This window comes from Mus pahari, chromosome 20 (genome assembly GCF_900095145.1).
Source record: "Mus pahari chromosome 20, PAHARI_EIJ_v1.1, whole genome shotgun sequence".
Taxonomy (NCBI): domain Eukaryota; kingdom Metazoa; phylum Chordata; class Mammalia; order Rodentia; family Muridae; genus Mus; species Mus pahari.
In genome coordinates this window covers 40,276,957-40,295,194 of record NC_034609.1, presented here as the reverse complement: position 1 = coordinate 40,295,194, position 18,238 = coordinate 40,276,957, and the positions used below count along the sequence as shown (strand labels likewise).

At 49.4% G+C, this 18,238-nt stretch overlaps 1 protein-coding gene across 1 annotated transcript in view; it reads left to right on the top strand.

The window, feature by feature from the left end:
* Positions 1–18,238, top strand: part of Pkd1l2 (polycystin 1 like 2) — an 83,913-nt gene that overhangs the window by 6,843 nt on the left and 58,832 nt on the right. The window contains exons 5-12 of the mRNA XM_021220230.1: positions 3,185–3,332; positions 7,469–7,698; positions 9,850–10,257; positions 11,617–11,694; positions 12,463–12,512; positions 14,531–14,648; positions 15,507–15,714; positions 17,648–17,768. Of these exons, the coding sequence (XP_021075889.1) occupies positions 3,185–3,332; positions 7,469–7,698; positions 9,850–10,257; positions 11,617–11,694; positions 12,463–12,512; positions 14,531–14,648; positions 15,507–15,714; positions 17,648–17,768 (1,361 nt within the window). The remainder of the gene's footprint in view (positions 1–3,184; positions 3,333–7,468; positions 7,699–9,849; positions 10,258–11,616; positions 11,695–12,462; positions 12,513–14,530; positions 14,649–15,506; positions 15,715–17,647; positions 17,769–18,238) is intronic.

Genomic DNA, 18,238 nt, shown 5'->3' with positions numbered 1-18,238 from the left:
ATATATATATATATATATATATATATATATATATATAAAAAATGCATGAATGCTTTGCCTGCTTGTATGTATGGGTGAGACACACACATGGTGCCTTCAGAGGTCAGAAGAGGGCAACAGCTCCCCTAGAACTGGAGTTACAGAGGCCATGAGCCTCCGTGAAGGAGCTGGGAACAGAACCCAGATGCTCTGCAAGAGCAGCAAGCACCTAACCACTGAACCATCTCTCCAGCCCAAAGATGAAAACCCTAAAAGTCATGAAATAACCCACACTACCACCATTTGTAAAAATGTCATGATGAAGAAGGGAGAGCCCGCCCAATCCCCTCTAAGGAAATGCTACTAATATTACAAGAACATTTTCTCTCTACTTTTAAAACTGTTTGCAGATATGGCTATGAGTGAATATATATGCGTTCTGAACTAAAACATAATCATTTGAACCATATTAATTAACAGCCTTTTCTTTTTTTAAAAAAAAAGATTTATTTATTATATATAAATACACTGTAGTTATCTTCAGACACACCAGAAGAGGGCATTGGATCCCATTACAAATGGTTGTGAGCCACCATGTAGTTGCNGGGACTTGAACTCAGGACCTCTGGAAGAACAGTCAGTGCTCTTAACCTCTGGGGCCATCTCTCCACCCCTGTCTTTCCTATTTCATTTGTAATATGTCCTGGACACATCTCTAAGTCACTTCCTTACCTTTTGGAGGGAAGAATGGCTTGGCTCTGTGACCCAGAGTTTAACCAGGGTCTTGGGTGTAAGTATGATTGTGGCGCTGTAAACATGGTTGCGGCGCTGTCCCCTGAAGCATGGGCACCGTGCAGCGGTGGCCACACCACACTGGAGACAGTGACGCCCTCCGTTAGCAGCCCTCCACTGCCCATGGCTCCCTAGTGAAGGATAAGGCCCTCTGAGACTCTCCCCAGTCTGTGGGGGACTTATGCTTGGCCTCAGTACTGTGTAAGCAACAGCCACAGCGCACACTTATCTTGACACGAACCTGGGATTCTTTTCAGAGAAGAAATTGCTAGCTGTTAGCTAAGTGCACCTTAAGTGCTGCTAGACAACACTAAATTACCCTCCCGAAGAGCTGCATTAATTCACTTTCCTACAAAGAGTACGGACGCCAACTTCCCTTAAGGGTTAGCCAGAGCTCTGTGCCATCCTGTGACAAATGACTCAGAAGAGCTACTTCTGCCCAGGGCATGAGCCATAAGGACCTGAGGGGAAAAGTTGAATCATTGTGGGGAGGGGGTGGGAGGAGGGGGAGGCTCCCAGGACATCGTGGGACAGGTACAGGAAGGGGAGGGTGGCAGCCGACAGGCTCTACCCGTGCCATTTGTTTGCTGGTTGTGCCTGGGTGAAGCAAAACCAGGGGTGATTCTCCCTCTCTTATTGTCTGGGAGGAGCAGGTCATATGCCTTGGCCCCGACTTCGGTGTCTTTGTTAGCAAACAAAGCATGTCTTTTGGAGATCTGTCAACCACAGCGTGTCACTGGAGTGTATGACTTAGGGCTGAGAAGGGTGTGGCAACCACGTTTCATCCTGTCCCTGAGAGCCAGGGTGTTCTGATTAGAGCTGTCCTCTGACTCATGACGAGGGACCAGAGGTCCCAGCTGCACTCTGAGCACCCCCTCACAGCTGAGGGAGCACCCCTCACAGCTGAGGTGAGAGTCTGATGGTGTTCTGCTTCCATCCAGAGTCTTTCACTTCCAATGTAGTGCCCAGGCACGGGAAGGCTGCAGTGCACAGGTTTGCACTGGGCTGTGTGGAGCCCCAGCCAGTTCTGTTTGTCTCACCCCACCCCATGCCACCCTACTCCAGCCTTTGAAATTCAAGGCTTACAGGGTTTTATATGAAGCAGTTTACAGTGACTCATTTGCCACTTTTAGCCATTCTTAAAGGAAGTTTTTCAGGGGGTGGGTGTTGTTTGTTTGTGTTAGTAGTTTTAGCCATTATAAAATAGACTTGGGGACTGGAGAGATGGCTCGTCGGTTAAGAGCACTGACTGCTCTTCCAAAGGTCTTGAGTTCAAATTCCAGCAACCATGTGATGCCTCACAACCATCTGTAATGGGATCGGATGCCCTCTTCTGGTGTGTCTGAAGACAGCTACAGTGTACTTACATATAATAAATAAATCTTTTTTTTTTTAATAGACTTGGATAATTGGTGTCTCCGTTAAGTAAATTAAGGTGTATTATGAAGCTCTTACACAGAAGAGCACAGCTCTAGGACAGCCACAGACCAATCTCTGTGACGCATTAGGTTAAAAATGCAAGGTGCTGGGTAGCAAACATGGCCCGCACCATCTGCACATCTGTGCAGATAGAAGAACACGCGTGTTTGGGTGTGCTTGTGTGCCTGTATCTCTCTACGAAGCAATCGAGGATTATGGTGACAAAGACTGCCACTAATCATCAGAACATTGGGGTCTTGGGGTGTATGTGTGTGCTTTCAGAGGCCGGCCTTGATGTGGTGGGGTACCCACCTCGTACGTGAGAGCTTCTGGCTTTGATCCCCCAACACCCCAGATCCAGGCATGCTTGTAATCTCAGCATTCCCCAGGCAGAGGCGGGAGGCTCAGAAGTTCAAGGTCTCTGAAACTACATTTTGTGTTTGAGGGTGGAGATATATAGATCCTGTATTTAAAAAAAAAAAAAAAAAGAAAATGAAAAACATTTAAAAGGTCAGAGAGATGGCTCAGCAGTAGAGGCTCTTGTGACCAGATGACCCGAGATCCATCCCTGAAGCCCACATGGTGCAGAGAGAAGTGACTCTTCCAGATTGCCCTTTAACCTTCACATACACATGTATACATGTTCATGTATGTGCCACACACAATAGGTAAGTAAACAAACAAACAAACAAACAAATAGCTCTCTCAGAGATTCAAAAAAAAAAAAATAATCAGGAGGCAGGAGGTAGAGGGAGGCGGATCTCTGTGAGTTTGAAGCTAGCATGGTCTACACAGTGAGCACCAGGACAGCCAGGGCTATCGAAAGAGACTTGTCTCAAAATAAAATAAAACAAAATAAAATAGTAAAACTATAACAGACTTTAAATGCCTTATATTAAAGCAATGGCTACATGGGTAGAAGGATGTGAGTCTTAAGGAGAAACAAACACCATTAGTTCACGAATTCACAGAACGTTGTGCTTGGGGTTTGCAGGTCTGCGGCTGGTGGTGCCCAATGGGAGCTTCATCTTTGACAATGTCACCATCTCCCTGATGTGGCTCCTTTCTCCCTACACTGGAAACCTGTCCTGTGTACTCAGCATGGGAGACGGCTATACTTTCGACCCCTACTACCCTCCCAGGTAAGTGTGACCTCTGATCCTTACTACGGCAGGTTGTATCGGTCAGCTTTTGCTGTATAACAAGCTACCCCCAAACCTGATGGATAGAACTGTACTTCTCATTTCTAATGGTTCTGGGGACAGCTAGCTGGATTTCCTGGCTGGGCTGACCCTGTGGGTGACTGGACAAGGAAGGCCTCCCTCTTTCTCTCTCACATGTGCCATGGCTAACTAGATGTCAGCTGAAGGCATGTACTGTTCACTATTCCACAGGCTAGCCCAGGCTGAATTCCATGTAGGTTCTAGAATTGAGAGTTACGTGCTAGGAGTGCTATTGGCTTTTTTTCTGTGGACTGGCAGCTCTGCCCTAGGATGGTGCCAGGCCGTGTGCTTATTCTGTGTCACTTCACCTGGTCTCCGGTCACCTGAGCTCTGTCACACAGTCCTTTCTCATCACAGTTTGGCCACCCTGTCTCTGTGCCTTGGACCATGTCACACCGCTCCAAGCCTCAGTGGCTTTGTCCGTGAGAACAAGATGACAGGGCTGGTGTCTTAGTCAGGGTCTCTATTGCTGCAACGAGACACTGTGACCAACAAGCGAGTCGGGGAGGAAAGGGTTTACTCGGCTCACACTTCCACAGCGTGGTCCATCATTGGAGGAAGTCAGGGCAGGAACCTGGAGACAGAAGCTGATGCAAAAGGCCATGGAGGGATGCTGCTTACTGGCTTGCTCCTCATGGCTTGCTCAGCCTGCTTTGTTATAGAACCCAGGACCACCAGCCCAGGGATGACACCACAATGGGCTGGGCCCTCCCCTCTGGGAAAATCACTAACTGGGAAAATGCAAAACAGATGGATCTCATGGAGGCATTTCCTCAACGGAGGCTCCCTCCTTCTTTGATGTCTCCAGCTTGTGTCAAGTTGACACAGAAGCAGCCAGTACAGCTGGGGAGATTGGCTCAGGGGTAAAGGACCTGAGTTTGATTCCCCAGAACTCATTGAGAAAACAAAACCCCAAACCCCCAACCCCAAACCCCACCAGGCACAGTGGTCTACCCTGACTTCCCAGTGATGTGGAAGCAGAAACAAGAAGATCCCCTAGGCCTCACTGGCCAGCCAGCCTAGCCTACTTGATGAAGTCTAGGTTAATGAGAGAGAAATAAATAAATAAATAAATCTAAAAAAGGTGGACAAGCCCCAAGGCTTGACATCTAAAGTTTTCTTCTCACCTCTACATGCTCCCATGCACATGTGCACATGCATGTACATGTGTGTGCAGCACACATAAACAGCACTTTCTCCCTGACACTTATTTGGGCAGTAGCTCTAAGCAAAGGTCACCAGCATTTGTCTCTTTCAGGAGAAATAGATGACACCATGCCCCTCCGCCCTCACCCCACCCGAGTGATCCAGTTTCCCCTGTTTTAACAATCCACTGGACCCTGAAATCACCCGGCCACTTCTGTCATTTCTATTCACCTCGGGACAGTCCCTTGTCATGCATGCGCTCTCGGGTTTTGCCAGCAATGTTAGCACCCGACCTGCAGAATGTTTTAATTACACAGACGCCATACTGTGCAAATGTCTTTGTGCTTAACTCCCAGTCTTCCTTGCTTTCCTTCCTTCTTTGTTTTTTTTATTTCTTCTTTCTAAAACGTTGCCACATGCACCGTGTAGAGAGGCCAGAGGACAACTTTAAGGAGGTGGAGATCTCCTTCCACCCACATGGATTCTGATAACAGAATTCAAACCTGCAGGCCTGACAGAAAACTCACCCCCCATTTGTCTGTCTGTCTGTCTGTCTGTCTGTCTGTCTGTCTGTCTGTCTGTCTGTCTTTTTCTCTGTCTCTCTTCCCCACTCTCTCTGTCTCTCTCTTGTCTGTCTCTCTCTGTGTGTCTGTCTGTCTGTCTGTCTGTCTGTCTCTCTCTGTCTCTCTCTCTCTCTCTTAGATAGAATCTCATTCCATACTTGCAGCATATCCCAGGCTGGCCTTGAACTTCTTACCCTCTTTCCTCATACTGAGTGCTTGGATTATATAGGTATGAGCCGCCATACTCCACAGTCCCCTTACTTGTTCAACTTTTTGCAATGCTAGGGTTTGAACCTAGGGTCTCAAGCATACTAAATTAGTGCTCTACCAACTAAACTATAGACTTCTAGTAGTGCTTAGCCACTTGTTAGTATATGAGGTAGAGACTTTAAAATTGAACCCCATTCCTACTATGGATACCTACACGACCTTGTAGAGAACCAGCCTGATAAACCAGAAGGTTCTCCTTGGAAGCACCCCTTTCGCCTTGCATTTGATGTCCTTGTTCACACATACGTCGGGCTGTTTTCTTTCTCTGCCCTGGAAAAGCCTCTGCATATCTGAGATTGTATTACAGAACATATCTGTTGGTCTTACAGAACAATTTATATAAGGCCAACCTTGTCCAAGCCCAGAATTGGGTGACATGTGCCCCCTAATGGCAGGACTGGGGATTGACTGTTTTTCTGTGCCCATCAGGATACCCAGGCTGTACTGGGGAGAATGCTAATTAAAAGGGAACACAAGCCTTGTGGAGGAAATAGGTGCACACAGGCCACTGGGAGGCAGAGAGTTGGTGGTTGTGAAGAAGTCTAAAGCTACAGTCTTTTGGATTTGGGTGCAGAAGCTGACAGACTAGTAGTGGTTCTCAACCTTCCTAATGCTGCCGCCCTTTAATACAGTTCCACATGTTGTGGTGACCCCAACATAAAACCATTTTCATTGTTACTTCATAGCTGTAATTTTGCTACTGTCATGAGTCGCAATGTAAATATCTGTGTTTTCTGATAGTCTTAGGCGACCCCTCTGAAAGGGTCGTTCCACTCCAAAGGGGTCTCGACCCACAAGTTGAGAAACTCTGATCTAGGGGAGGGACTGACCTGGACCTGAAGGAGCAGGTCGTACCCTGCAAAACGCTCATCCCCCTGTGGGTATGAGGGAAGATGAGAGATTCTGGAAAACTCAATGGTGTCCTGCCCAGGAAAAGCTGTTAACGCTTGCCTGTCAGAAAAGTCTGTTCCTGGGAGAGGAAGGTGGGTAGGTACCCAGGACCGGATACTGATGGGAACAGGAGGAGGAGGAGGAGGAGGGGGAGGAGGAGGCAGACTAAAGGGTAAGGTCAAAATGGAGTGCCTTGGGAGACACTGCTGATGCTGCAGGGTCCCTGAGCTTGTATAGCTCTCAATCTGGGGACTGTCATCCACACACTGGCCCTGAGCCACCAATAGATGGGGGGATGTGCCTTGGGGGCACAACATGTCCTTGGAGTGAAGCATCTCCCTTCAACTAAAGGAATTCCTAGAGATACATAACAGAGGCTCTTGGGGGCCCATGGGTCGTCTGCTACAAAGGAGAGAAGACAACGCTTTAGCCTTGGGAAGCATGTGTTCTGTAAGGTTAGTGTTGTTGCCAAGGGGCCAGAGAGGTGGCTTGCTATGCAAGCACGAAGACCTGAGTTCAATGCCCAGCACCCTCATAAAAGTCAGGCATGGTGGCATGCACTGTAATCCCAGGCTTGGGGAGACAGAGAATGGAGGATCCTGGGAGTTCACTGAACTCCTGAAGAATATCACCCAAGGTAGACCTCTGGCCTACACACACACACACACACACACACACACACACACACACACGAATAAGTAATTGTTTTCAAAGGGCCAGCAGCTGACATTTTTCAAGGCTGATTCATGCTATTCCTGATCCGATGGCTGAGTTGTCATAGTGTGACCTCCCCTAACATAGAGAACAGGTCGTGCTGTGTGACATCTTTTTCTTGCCTTTGTCAAACACTTATTTATTTATTTATTTATTTATTTATTTATTTATTTATTTATTTATTTATTGAGACAGTCCAGACTAGCCTCAAAATCACTAGTAGAGGATGTAGCAGAGGATGGCCTTGAACTTCTAATCTTCTGCCTCCTCCTGCCGGGTGCTGGGACCACAGATAGGCATCCTCACAGCCAGTTAACAGAGGACTGGAGATCAAATTCCAAACTGCATCCATGCTAGGCGAGACCTCTCCCCACTGTGCTACATGACCTGCCCCTGCCATCTTGCCTTCGCAGAGTTGTGAACTCATGCATGATTGTTGAATCCCCCCCCCCCCGCCCCGCTCCCCCACAGTGTGTCCAGCAACGTGACCCACCAGTTCAGCTCTCCTGGGGAGTTCACAGTGTTTGCTGAGTGTACGACCAGCGAGTGGCACGTGACCACTCAGAAGCAAGTGATCCTTCGAGAGAAGGTGGAGAGGCCTCGTGTCACTGGGTGCCCTGGCCTGTCTGGATCTGGAGCCGGCCTTCTCTGTCAGGCTGTCTTTGGGGAACCCCTGTGGGTTCAGGTGGATCTGGGTGGAGGTGAGTCTGCAGGATGGAGCAGGTGGAGGCACATGGTGGGATTTGCCTCCCCCAAACCTATCCAGCTAACCTGAGATTTTAGCGTCTTAGCTACCTTGTGTTCATTTATTTAACACCCGTGGCATCTTCGGGGCTCTAAGTGCTTGGCCTGTGATGGCACACTCAGGATAGACTCCACATTAATCCACCCCAAGCTAGAAGGTTAGTGAGCTGGCAAAAACCCCCGCCTTCCCAAGGCTCTTTCTGCAAGTCCACAATCCTATCTGAAACACTGGCCCTCCCTCTGGGGAATTTCAATAGGAAGGGGTGAGGCGGGGAGGGGCTGCCCAGAGCACACAGCCAGTGCTGACCACTTGCAGGGGCGCCGTCCTGTAGCCAGGAAGCCTAACAGTGAGCGGTACACACAGGGATACAAGCCTATCCACAGTTCTGGCAAGGGTACACTCTGATTGGACACAGTGTCTTCTACTTAAGCCAGAGGCCATTCTGATTGGTTCCTGCATTTGCCTTGGTTAGCCAAGGCTTCTACGCTGATTGGTTACAGCTTCCGCTCTAGTTTATTACAGAGATTACTCTAACTGTGCCCACGTGATCCATTACTCCTCGGCACATCCATCCCAGAGCTTGGATAGTTCCCATCGATATTTTAAGTAGCACCGCTTTTGCCCACAGAGACACCCCCCCCCCCCCGCCTTATCGACAGCAATCTTTCCCCACAAAGCACAGTCCAGTTAGAGCGCTTAATGGAGCCCTGTTGACATAAATTATGCAGTGCAGAACTAGGATGATGATGGGGGAGGGATGTTGGTGGTGATGGCGTAATGATGATGGTGATGGTGGTGATGATGGTGATGATGGTGGTGGCGATCATCAAAAGAGGAAGGATCTGACTCAGTATGACATCCTTCACTCTGGTCGTCTTAATGGGATTGTGATGGGGCTCTGACACGGCCCTTGTAAGATTCCTTCCTTTTCCTGTGTGCCTGTTGCCTAACAGGGGCTGGTATGAGCACCCGGGGTAAAGTAAAATAATCTTTCGTTGATTTATTTAGTCTTCCTACAAATATAATTGTGTGTCAGCTCTTTGCCAGGTGTGGGGGAGGTGGGGATAAACGAAGGGTCCTGCTCCTGTAGGGCTGTCACCATCATCACCAAATGATCATTATCACCATCATCATCACCACTATCATCATCACCACCATCACCACCACCACCACCACCACCACCACCAGTATGTCCTCTTCCTTCTCCTCCTCCTCCCCTCCCCCTTTTTTCCTTTTCATCAGCATCCAAACAAGAAATGTATTTGGCATGGCTTCTACTGGAAAGAATATCATCTGGTTACACACACACACACACACACACACACACACATTTTCAACCCACTACAATATTTGGCATCCAGCTAGGATGGCCATCTGCAGCCTGCAAGGGAAGTCCCACTTTGTGGGAAACGGGCTGAGTTCCATAGAGATTTGTCTGTCCTAGGGCTTATCAGTGGATGTTGGAGGAAACACCTTCACCTATTTTGGCTGAAAACAACACTTGAAGTTCATTCTTCTGCTTCTTGTGCCCCTCCCCCATACCTCTTTTTCAGTTTCTTACTGAAGGGGGTGGTCCTCTATCATCAGGATGTTCTAAGCATTTGCTACAAACTTCTGGTTTCAAGGGCATAAACAAATAACAACGGGGCTACAGCTGCCGCTCTTGGAAGTGTACTTGCGGTTCAAGAAACCCTGGGTTTATCTCCAGACTGGGCACAGAGGTGCTTGCCTGTAATACTAATTCTTGAGAGGTTCGGAGAGGAAAATCAAAAGTTCAAGGTTAGCCTCTGTTACATAGTGAATGAAGTCAAGGACAGCCTGGGCTACATTAAGACCCTATCTCAGAAACAAACAAACAAGCAAACTATTTTTAAAATGACCAGAGAGGAACCAGAAAGTAAAAAATAAAAAAAAAATCACTTATTAAATGAAAACTCAAAAAATAATTACAGTTAGCATTTAGCACAGTGGTCTGTCTTCTTGTATTTCTTTGGACCCATATCTATGTCTACTGCAGAATTTGACATCAGAACTTAGCCTAAACTATCTTAGAATGCTAGCTGCACAGTTGGTAATAGCTTTTCTAAATTTCCCTTACTCCTGCTAGGAGCCGGGGCAACTTACGCTGTGCTTTCGGATAACAGAACTTTGGCTGAGTTCAATGCCCAGAGGGGCTCGCAGATTTACAATCTGACCCTGGACAGAGACATCCAGGAGCTGCTGGGCCCTGGGAGGCACCACCTAAAGATCCAAGCTGTCAGCAACAATGGCACCGCCTCCACCCCCTCTGGAAACTTAACTGTGCACTTTGTGGAGCTGCTCTCGGGGCTGCGGGCCTCCTGGGCTTCTGACCTCGTGGAGCTTGGGTGGGACTTGGTGGTCAATGTCTCCGTGACTCGTGGCACCCTGGAGGAGCTGACCTTCGAGGTGGCGGGACTCAACGCGAACTTCTCCCAGAAGCAAGAGAGTGTTGGGCAGTCATTTGGGAACTACCACGTGGCGGTTCCTGCTGTAGGTACGAAGGCTGGCAGCTTCCCCTGGCATTCCGCCCCCTTTTATATTTCTGATTTCGTTCCCTTGGGGCTTGGAGGGGTGCCAGGAAAGAGGTGCCACCAGGCAGGTATGAGGGTCTCAGGCCTTCTGACAAAGGTCTGCTGAGAGATCAAAGATTGCACAAGAGTGCCACTAGGGCTTTGCCAAGCACTGCCTAAGACCCACAACCTCCTCCTCCGGCTTTGTCCTGATGATTCCTTCCCCACCCCCTTCTCCAAGAGTCTTGCTTGAAATAGGAAGAAGTCAAAGGATGGGAAAATGTACACCGCACGGGGGCTTTAATCTCCGTGACAACTGGCAGACATAATCTGTGCCCTGTGAGCCATGTGTGTCCCAGGATAGATGTGAATGTGGTCCAATGTAAACTTGTAAACTTATTTAAAACATTATGAGATTTATTTATGGTAGCTCAGTTGCTCTGTTCTTGCATTGAACTCTGTAGATGATATCATGTCCCCGTGCCCTAATTTTAGACGCACCTGCTGGCTTCTGTCTCCCTCTGCTCCTGTTGAAGCTACTCAGTGAAGTCTATCCCCTTTTAACTGGTAAAATCTGGACCAGTCCACTGGGTTTTTTCTCAATTTTAGATTAACAGACTTCTTTTCTCCCTGTGGCCAGATTATCTGGGCCTCTCCCAGTAAGAGGGTGGACGCAAAGGGGGCAGGTCAGGACGCCGCCCTTGGTGGATATGTTTGAAATTGCCTCTGGTAGTAGCCTCTGTGGGCTCCTGGACTGTCTGCTGGGCCCCTCAGACTACACAACCCGTAGGGTGATGAGGGCTGTACCTCCCCTTCAGCTGGCTGCACGTACACAACCTCTTCCTATCCCTGCCTGACCCTGCTCCCTCACCATCCCTCTCCTCTAGGCCTACACCATGTCCATAGATAGTTCTTACCCACACTTGGTCCACTGTATTTCCCAGAAGCAGACAGACATCCATTCACATATTTCCACCCTCCCTATTCCCCACCTCTACCACCCTCTGTCACAGGCTGATCCCACAGGGCATGAGTAAGGAATCCACCTATGGAGTTCTTAAGCCTCAAAGATCCTTCTCACTCTTTGAAGGATAGCCCTGTTCCACTTTTGCCTCCAACTCCATACCCGACCCCAAGCCCACTGTGACTCCATGTTGTATACCTTCCCCTCTCTGCTCCCAGAGTCTTGCCTCGGGCCTGGTACGTAGTAGGTGCACAGAGCCTGAGAGATTCCAGGGCTGCAGTCAAGGCTACCTGCCAGGCAAGCACACCTAAGGAGAGCTGTCTCCCCTGTGTCATGGAATTTGTGACAATGTGTTGACTCTTTCCCCCATGCGTTGCAGGCACCTTCCTGGTCACAGTGCATGTGCGGAATGCCTTCTCAGAACTGAGCTTGGACATCGGGAACATCACGGTCACAGGCAAGGTGTTTGTACTCTCAGGAGTCTAGGACACTGAGCCTGTCTGGGGTCTAACGAGGAGCCCTTCAAATGGGGCTGTGAACACGGATCCCAGTCCACAGTCACAGTCTTCTGGGTGCTCTGAAGACACAGTCTCAGAGAGCATCATTAAAGTTCTGCACTGAACGTGCTCAGATGTTCTTCCTGCCATGACTCCCTGAACCGCACGGCACAGTGCTCATACCATATATAGTTCACATTATAGTCTAGAGACCATTTGGAGTGTAGGAGGTAGGCTGAGGGTGTGGCTCAGTGGTAGAGTCCTTCCTTAGCACACAGAAACCCAGGACTCTACCCCCCGTACTGCAAAAACAGTAACGAAAATGCAGAAGAGGAGGTCTGGGGGATGACTCTGTGGGAAAAGAGCTTGCTGTGCAGGTGTGAGCGCCTGAGGTCAGAACCCTAGCAAGAGTCAGGCGGGGCAGCTGCATATCTGTCACCCACAGAACCTTGTTTTCTGTGTCTCTAGCGCCTGAATGGCTGACATCTTGGGGCATCTTCAACGTGATCTCTTTGGTTTTCATATTTGTTTATGTGTTTGAGAAGGGTCTTATTGTGTTGTCTAGACTTGCCACAAACTCTAGGCTCACCCGTTCCTCCTGCTCTCCCAACCACTCCCCCTCCGTAGCTGGGACCTTGGATACCTGCAATGATGCTTGCATGATTCTGCCTTTATGCTTTATAGTGTCTTTCACCAAAGCTTAATTCTTGTTCTCATTATGTTCACAGCCCCTTCTGGTTTCCAAGAACCATCTAGAATAAACGCTGAAGCAAAGAACGTGAGCATCTTTAAGACATTTAACTTCACAAGGAAACAATATCCAAGCGCTCTCTTTGAAGTTTTGAGTTTAGGGCACTGATGGAGTCCCCAAGCTTTCTTCCCTTTGGAAAGAGTCCCAAAAGCATGTTCTCTAAACACCACAGGGTTAGGTTGTAAAACAAGACTCTGGATTGTATGTAGGTAGGCCTTAGGAAGTAAATAACACACTTCTGTAAATAATTAATAATAATAGTAATAATAATAATAGTCAAAACAAGAAATCATAGTAGAAATCAGAAGATATTTCTAACTAAAATTATAATGGCAATACAATTGATCCACTTCTGTGGGCTGCAGCTAAAGCAGTGCTCAGAGGAAAATTCATAGCTGTTAGCGCTAATTTGGGGAAACATATGCCAGGGTCTTCAGTTCCCTTTCCAAATCATTGTGCAGGTGCTTGCTGATAACAAAAGACCCTACCGTGCACCTGCCATGTTCGAGAATTAATGTTTAGGGGCTGAGGTATGATGTCGAAAAAGCAGGTGTGCTCTCTGCCTTCACGAAGCTTAGAGATAAACAGATGAAAGGAAAGAACTGAGAGTTGCGTGTCTGGTAGGACCCAGGTGGACCCATAGCAAGTATCAGAGTGTGCAAGTATCACACCTCACAGGTGTGCTCAGAGGCGTCATGAAGACCGAGAGGGTGGCTCAGTGGGTAGAGCTCTTGGTTACACAGTGATAGCAAGTGCCTGTAATCAATCCTGAAGCCCCGACAAGAGAGGAAGTGGGGGCCTGAGAATTCCCAAGAGCACACAGGCCAGTTAGCCAGGCATCTACAGTGGATAATAAGAGACCGTGTGGGATAAGAGCCATGGAAAGTAAGCACTAACACCTGGGGTGTCCCCTGACCTCCACAAGCTCATGGTGCACACACAGGCCATCAGAGGTTGAGTCCCACCGTAGCCTTGTGTGAGTCTGGGTCAAGGCTTGAGCAAGAAGACCCATAGCTAAATTGTTTAACTGGTCCCATCAGTAATTTCTTCCAGAATTCACCTCGGGGCCTGCTGATTCTTCTTCGAGAGCAGACACGCTCTCCATGGGTTACCCAGCCTGCACCGTCTCCTCTTCCCTCTAATGCTTCTGGGAGCCCTGCCCCACAGGGAAGCTTCCCTGTCTCTATGGCAACCGTGGGTGTCAGATGCTAGCAAAGCCTCAGGGGGACAGGCACCTAGAGACTCAGACTGACCATGGCTGGAGGACACAGGCTCATGATCCACTCTGAGACTCGGCTGGCCCCGAGACTTATATTCATTTCAGCTTTCCTTTCCTCCTTCAGAGCCATCTACCTTGGTCTTGTTTTGTAGGCAGGGTTTCTCATTAACCTGGAGCTCACCACGGAGCTCACCAGGATAATTATCCGGCTCACCAGGGAGCTCAGAGATCCACTCATCTAATCTTTCCAAGGCTGGGATTGCAGCACATGTCACCACACTCGGTGACTTCACATCAATGTGCCTGCAAAGCAAAGACCTTACTAACTGAGCCACCTCTCCCGGAATCCCTCGAGGCCTGTATTCTTAACCGACTGCCTCTGCCTTCCACGTTCCCCTGCTGCCTCTAATCGGATCCCCTCGAAGGAAGCACAGGTGGCACTCTGAGTGTTAAGTGTCCCTTAATGTCCTTTAAGGGTAGCAGTTGGGTCTCTGTTACCATGTCCTCCATCATCGGCACAGGACCTGGCCCAGAGTGGTCTCTATCCATGCAGGCAAACACACAGTGAGTCCTAAGCCTACACTGGAGCTAAAGCTATGTACCCAGTGAGTCTCAGGAAGGGACGCCACGCCTCCCGAGGGAAACCTGAGAACAGATTGCAATCCAGAACCTTCTCTGATCTTAGCTTCGCCCTGTGGCCGCTGTCAACACGCACTGCTCTGGGGTGCGGGGTAGGTTGGCGGCGGCACACGGCAGTGTAGCTTACTTGCGGAGTGCATTCTACGGTGAAGCTGTTCTATCACTGGAGGGGTCCCTTCCTCCGCAGGGACACAAACGGGACATAAAGGTGATCACTGAGCCTGAACTGTACGTGAACCCTTTCACAGAAGTCGCACTGGGCTGGCCGGATGATGACCCAGGATTGGACTTCCACTGGTCCTGCGGTAGGTGGCATGGCTCTCCTGCCCACCCGTTTCACTGCTGAGAGGACATTGTCAGGCTTCTCTGTTCTCCCTTTGTTGGACACAACTCCAGCCTGACACTGTCTGCCCCTGTGTGCCGGAGTGTAAGCCTCAGACATGGGTATAGAGGCAACAGCAAACCAAGGAGAGATGGTGTCCCTGAATGCGTGTGACAGGGATGTATGGGGAGATTTAACAAGCAGTGACAAAACCTAAATGCCAGGTTGCTTTGTTCATTGACACCATTCAACGGCAAATCCAGATAAGATCCGTGACCAGATAGATAGTCCTCCTCTGAGAGGGTCATTCCCTCCTAAAATACAACACCACACACACACACACACACACACACACACACACACACCAAAATAAAATGGGACAACTGGAGGTTGGGTATGGTGGCTTATCCCTGTAACCCTGGCAACCAGGAGGCAGGAGCAGGAAGGTCGGGAGTTTGAAGTTAGCCTGGGCTGTGCGGCCAGACTTGGTCTCAATGAAACAAAACCATCAGAGCCGGGCTTGGTGGCACACGCCTTTAATCCCAGCACGTGGGAGGCAGAGGCAGGCAGATTTCTGAGTTCGAGGCGAGCCTGGTGTACAGAGTGAGTTCCAGGACAGCCAGGGCTACACAGAGAAACCCTGCGCTGAAAAACCAAAATAATAATAATAATAGTAATAATAACAAAAACAAAAAAAAACCCCTACCAAACAAACAAACAAAACAAAACAAAACAAAACAAAAAAATCCAAAACCATTAATAGAAGTTTTGCTAAACCAGAAAGTCCACGGTGTATTGGGGTCAGGGATGCTGTGCACAACTGTCTTCCCATCTCTCGCAGGACGTTGCTGGGCTCAGTGGCATGCCTGTGTGGGGAGGCAGCTGCTCCACACAGACCAGAGGTTGCTGGTGCTCCATACCTTCTGTCTGCCGCCGCTCAACTCCGTTGTCACCCTGCGTTTGGCTATCCTAAGGGGCCAAGAGCTGGGGATAGAGACAGAGCGGTGCCTCTACGTGTCTGCTCCCTTGAACCTTGGGCCTCAAATCAGGTGAGGCGGCACGGGCGTGTCGCACCATCAGCCGGCACCACTCGGAGGTGGGACTGGAAGAGTGGGTCAACCAGTCTCACCTGTGCTCCCACAGGGGTGGCAACCTGGGGATCCGCAGCAAATGACGTGAAGGGACAGCAGAAGTCCATCTGGAGACTTCTTCATCCAGAGAACAGGAAGGGCCCCATCCATATAGGATGTGGTGCTCAACAGAGACCTGGAGGCGGGGCTTGGAGAGAGGAGGAGAAAGGGAGAGGCAGGGCCTTGCAGATCCTACCACATTAAAGTCTTCCACCCAGGAGCTCCCTGAGCAGAAGGGGACACGACTTGCTTCAAAACATTCTGCTCTCGGAGAGTTGGCCTAGTGTCTTATAGGAGTCATGGTGGAAGCTTGTGGTAGCTGGGTCCCTGCTGGAAGCAGATGGCTCACTGTAGTCAGAAACTTATTACAGATGGATAAACATCCTCTCAGGGGTGAGTGAACAGGACTAGCCCAGGCGACAGTGTGGAGCTGCTGTAGGGTGGGGCAAGCCATTGCTCCCAGGACTGCAGAGGTCATGCAGGGATGACTAGAATCCCCTCTGAACTATAACCTGAGAGAGACAGAAGCCATGGCCTTGATTGGGAAGGCACTGACTCTGCCACACTAGCCTTTTGGTAAGAAATAAATGAATAACCTTGTGCTCTCCTCAGCCCACCATCTCTCCTCAAACCTCCTGGGCCCCCACCAATGCGTTCCTACTGGCTGGATCTAAACAGAAGCCCAGAGGGTGGGAGCTGAGACATGGTCTCTGCGGGGAGAGCTAGAGAGTGGCCTGGAAGGTTTGTAGAAACCCACTGCGTGCTTGCACTAGGGGAGACACTAATAAGAGAATTGGGAAGTTTGACCGACTCATGAAGTTAAGGCTAAGAGGACTCGGGAAGCATTTGACATGCAGCAAATGTTAAAGTGACCTATCAGGGGCTCCAGGGAGGGGGTGGGACATCATATAGAAGGTTCAGGGGGCTGTGGCCAAACAAGTGATCTTCAGGTTCAGTGAAAGACCTTGTCCCAAACAATAAGATGAAGAGTGAGAGAAGATATCCTATACCAACCTCTGATACAGATGTGCGGGCACACACATACACACACACACACAAACAACACACACATACACATGCATGTACACACACACATGCACATGCATACGCACACACATGCACACACATGTGCACATACACATGCATGCACACACACCTGTGTACACACACATGCATGCATACACATGCACACACACACCTGCACACAAACACACGCACACCAAAGCAAAAACACAAGAGAAGGTCCAGGGTTTGGGTCCTGACTCATGGTTCTATCTACCCACTGAGGACTGGTGTCACCTGGGACCAACCCTGCAAGTCCTCTAAGTCTGGCATGCTCCCAAGAGCTCTCAGGGCTCTGACATGTCACTCTCAGAGTTACTCTGATCATGTATCATATATGTGCTATGAAGCCACGGCACCGTCACTTTTATCAACACTAAAGTGGATCTCAGCAGTTATCTGACTTTGTCCACTCCCTTTGCAGCTAAGAAAACCAATTCTTAGACTTTAAGCAGCTCATACAAGGCAAGTCTCCCGAAGTGACAGGGTCAGGACACACACACATGCATGCATACTCATCCATGCATTGTACACACACTGTAACCTGTCCTGCACCCTCACTCCACCCCAACATCAGGAGTGACACGGAAGTCTGGTCATGTCCTGACTCTTCTTCAGCCTGCATACCAAGGCTCTGTCCTGGCTTGGGTTGGAGCACGGCTGGGTTTATTCCATCTTTCATTCGGACAAATGTCCCACCTTTTCCATAGACTTGAGAACTGGGCAAAGGCCAGGCAAATGGTCACGATGCCTGAGGGAGCTTTCTCTCTTTGTCCTCTGTACCTTTCAGCTGTGAGAAGAACTGCCAGCCAGTGAAGGCCGACCAAGACGTTCTGCTCACTGTCACCGTGGGAGATGAAACGCCAGTGGCCGTGTTCAGCTGGTACTTGGATGACACCGCACCAGAGGAGGTGAGATGTCACAGCCACTCAGAAGAAACTGTGTCCTCTGAGAGGACTGGCCTTGTGTTGAATGTCGGGTCCTGAGCCAGGGCAGGCCAACCCCATTTGGAGCCAGTGCAGGGGCAGTCAGGAAGATTAGGGACCTGGGGGAATTTCTAACAGGTGAATGGATACATAGGATCAAAGCCTATGGGGAGAGAGACACTGCTGCCCTCAGCCTAAGCCCCCTGCCAGGATGCATACATCCCCCAGCTGCTAGGCAGGGGGTGGTGGTCTATGAACGGCTGATAACCCAGCACCCTTGCCCAAAGGAAGGACACTTCTGCAGCATGCCTCACACACAGTCGAGGTCCATGGGAACACGCTGAAAAGAAGCGTCATCTTTTTCTTTCTTCTTCTCCTCCTACTCCTCCTCCTTCATTTTTGGGGGGTGGGGTGGGGTGGGGTTCGAGACAGGGTTTCTCTGTGTAGCCCTAGCT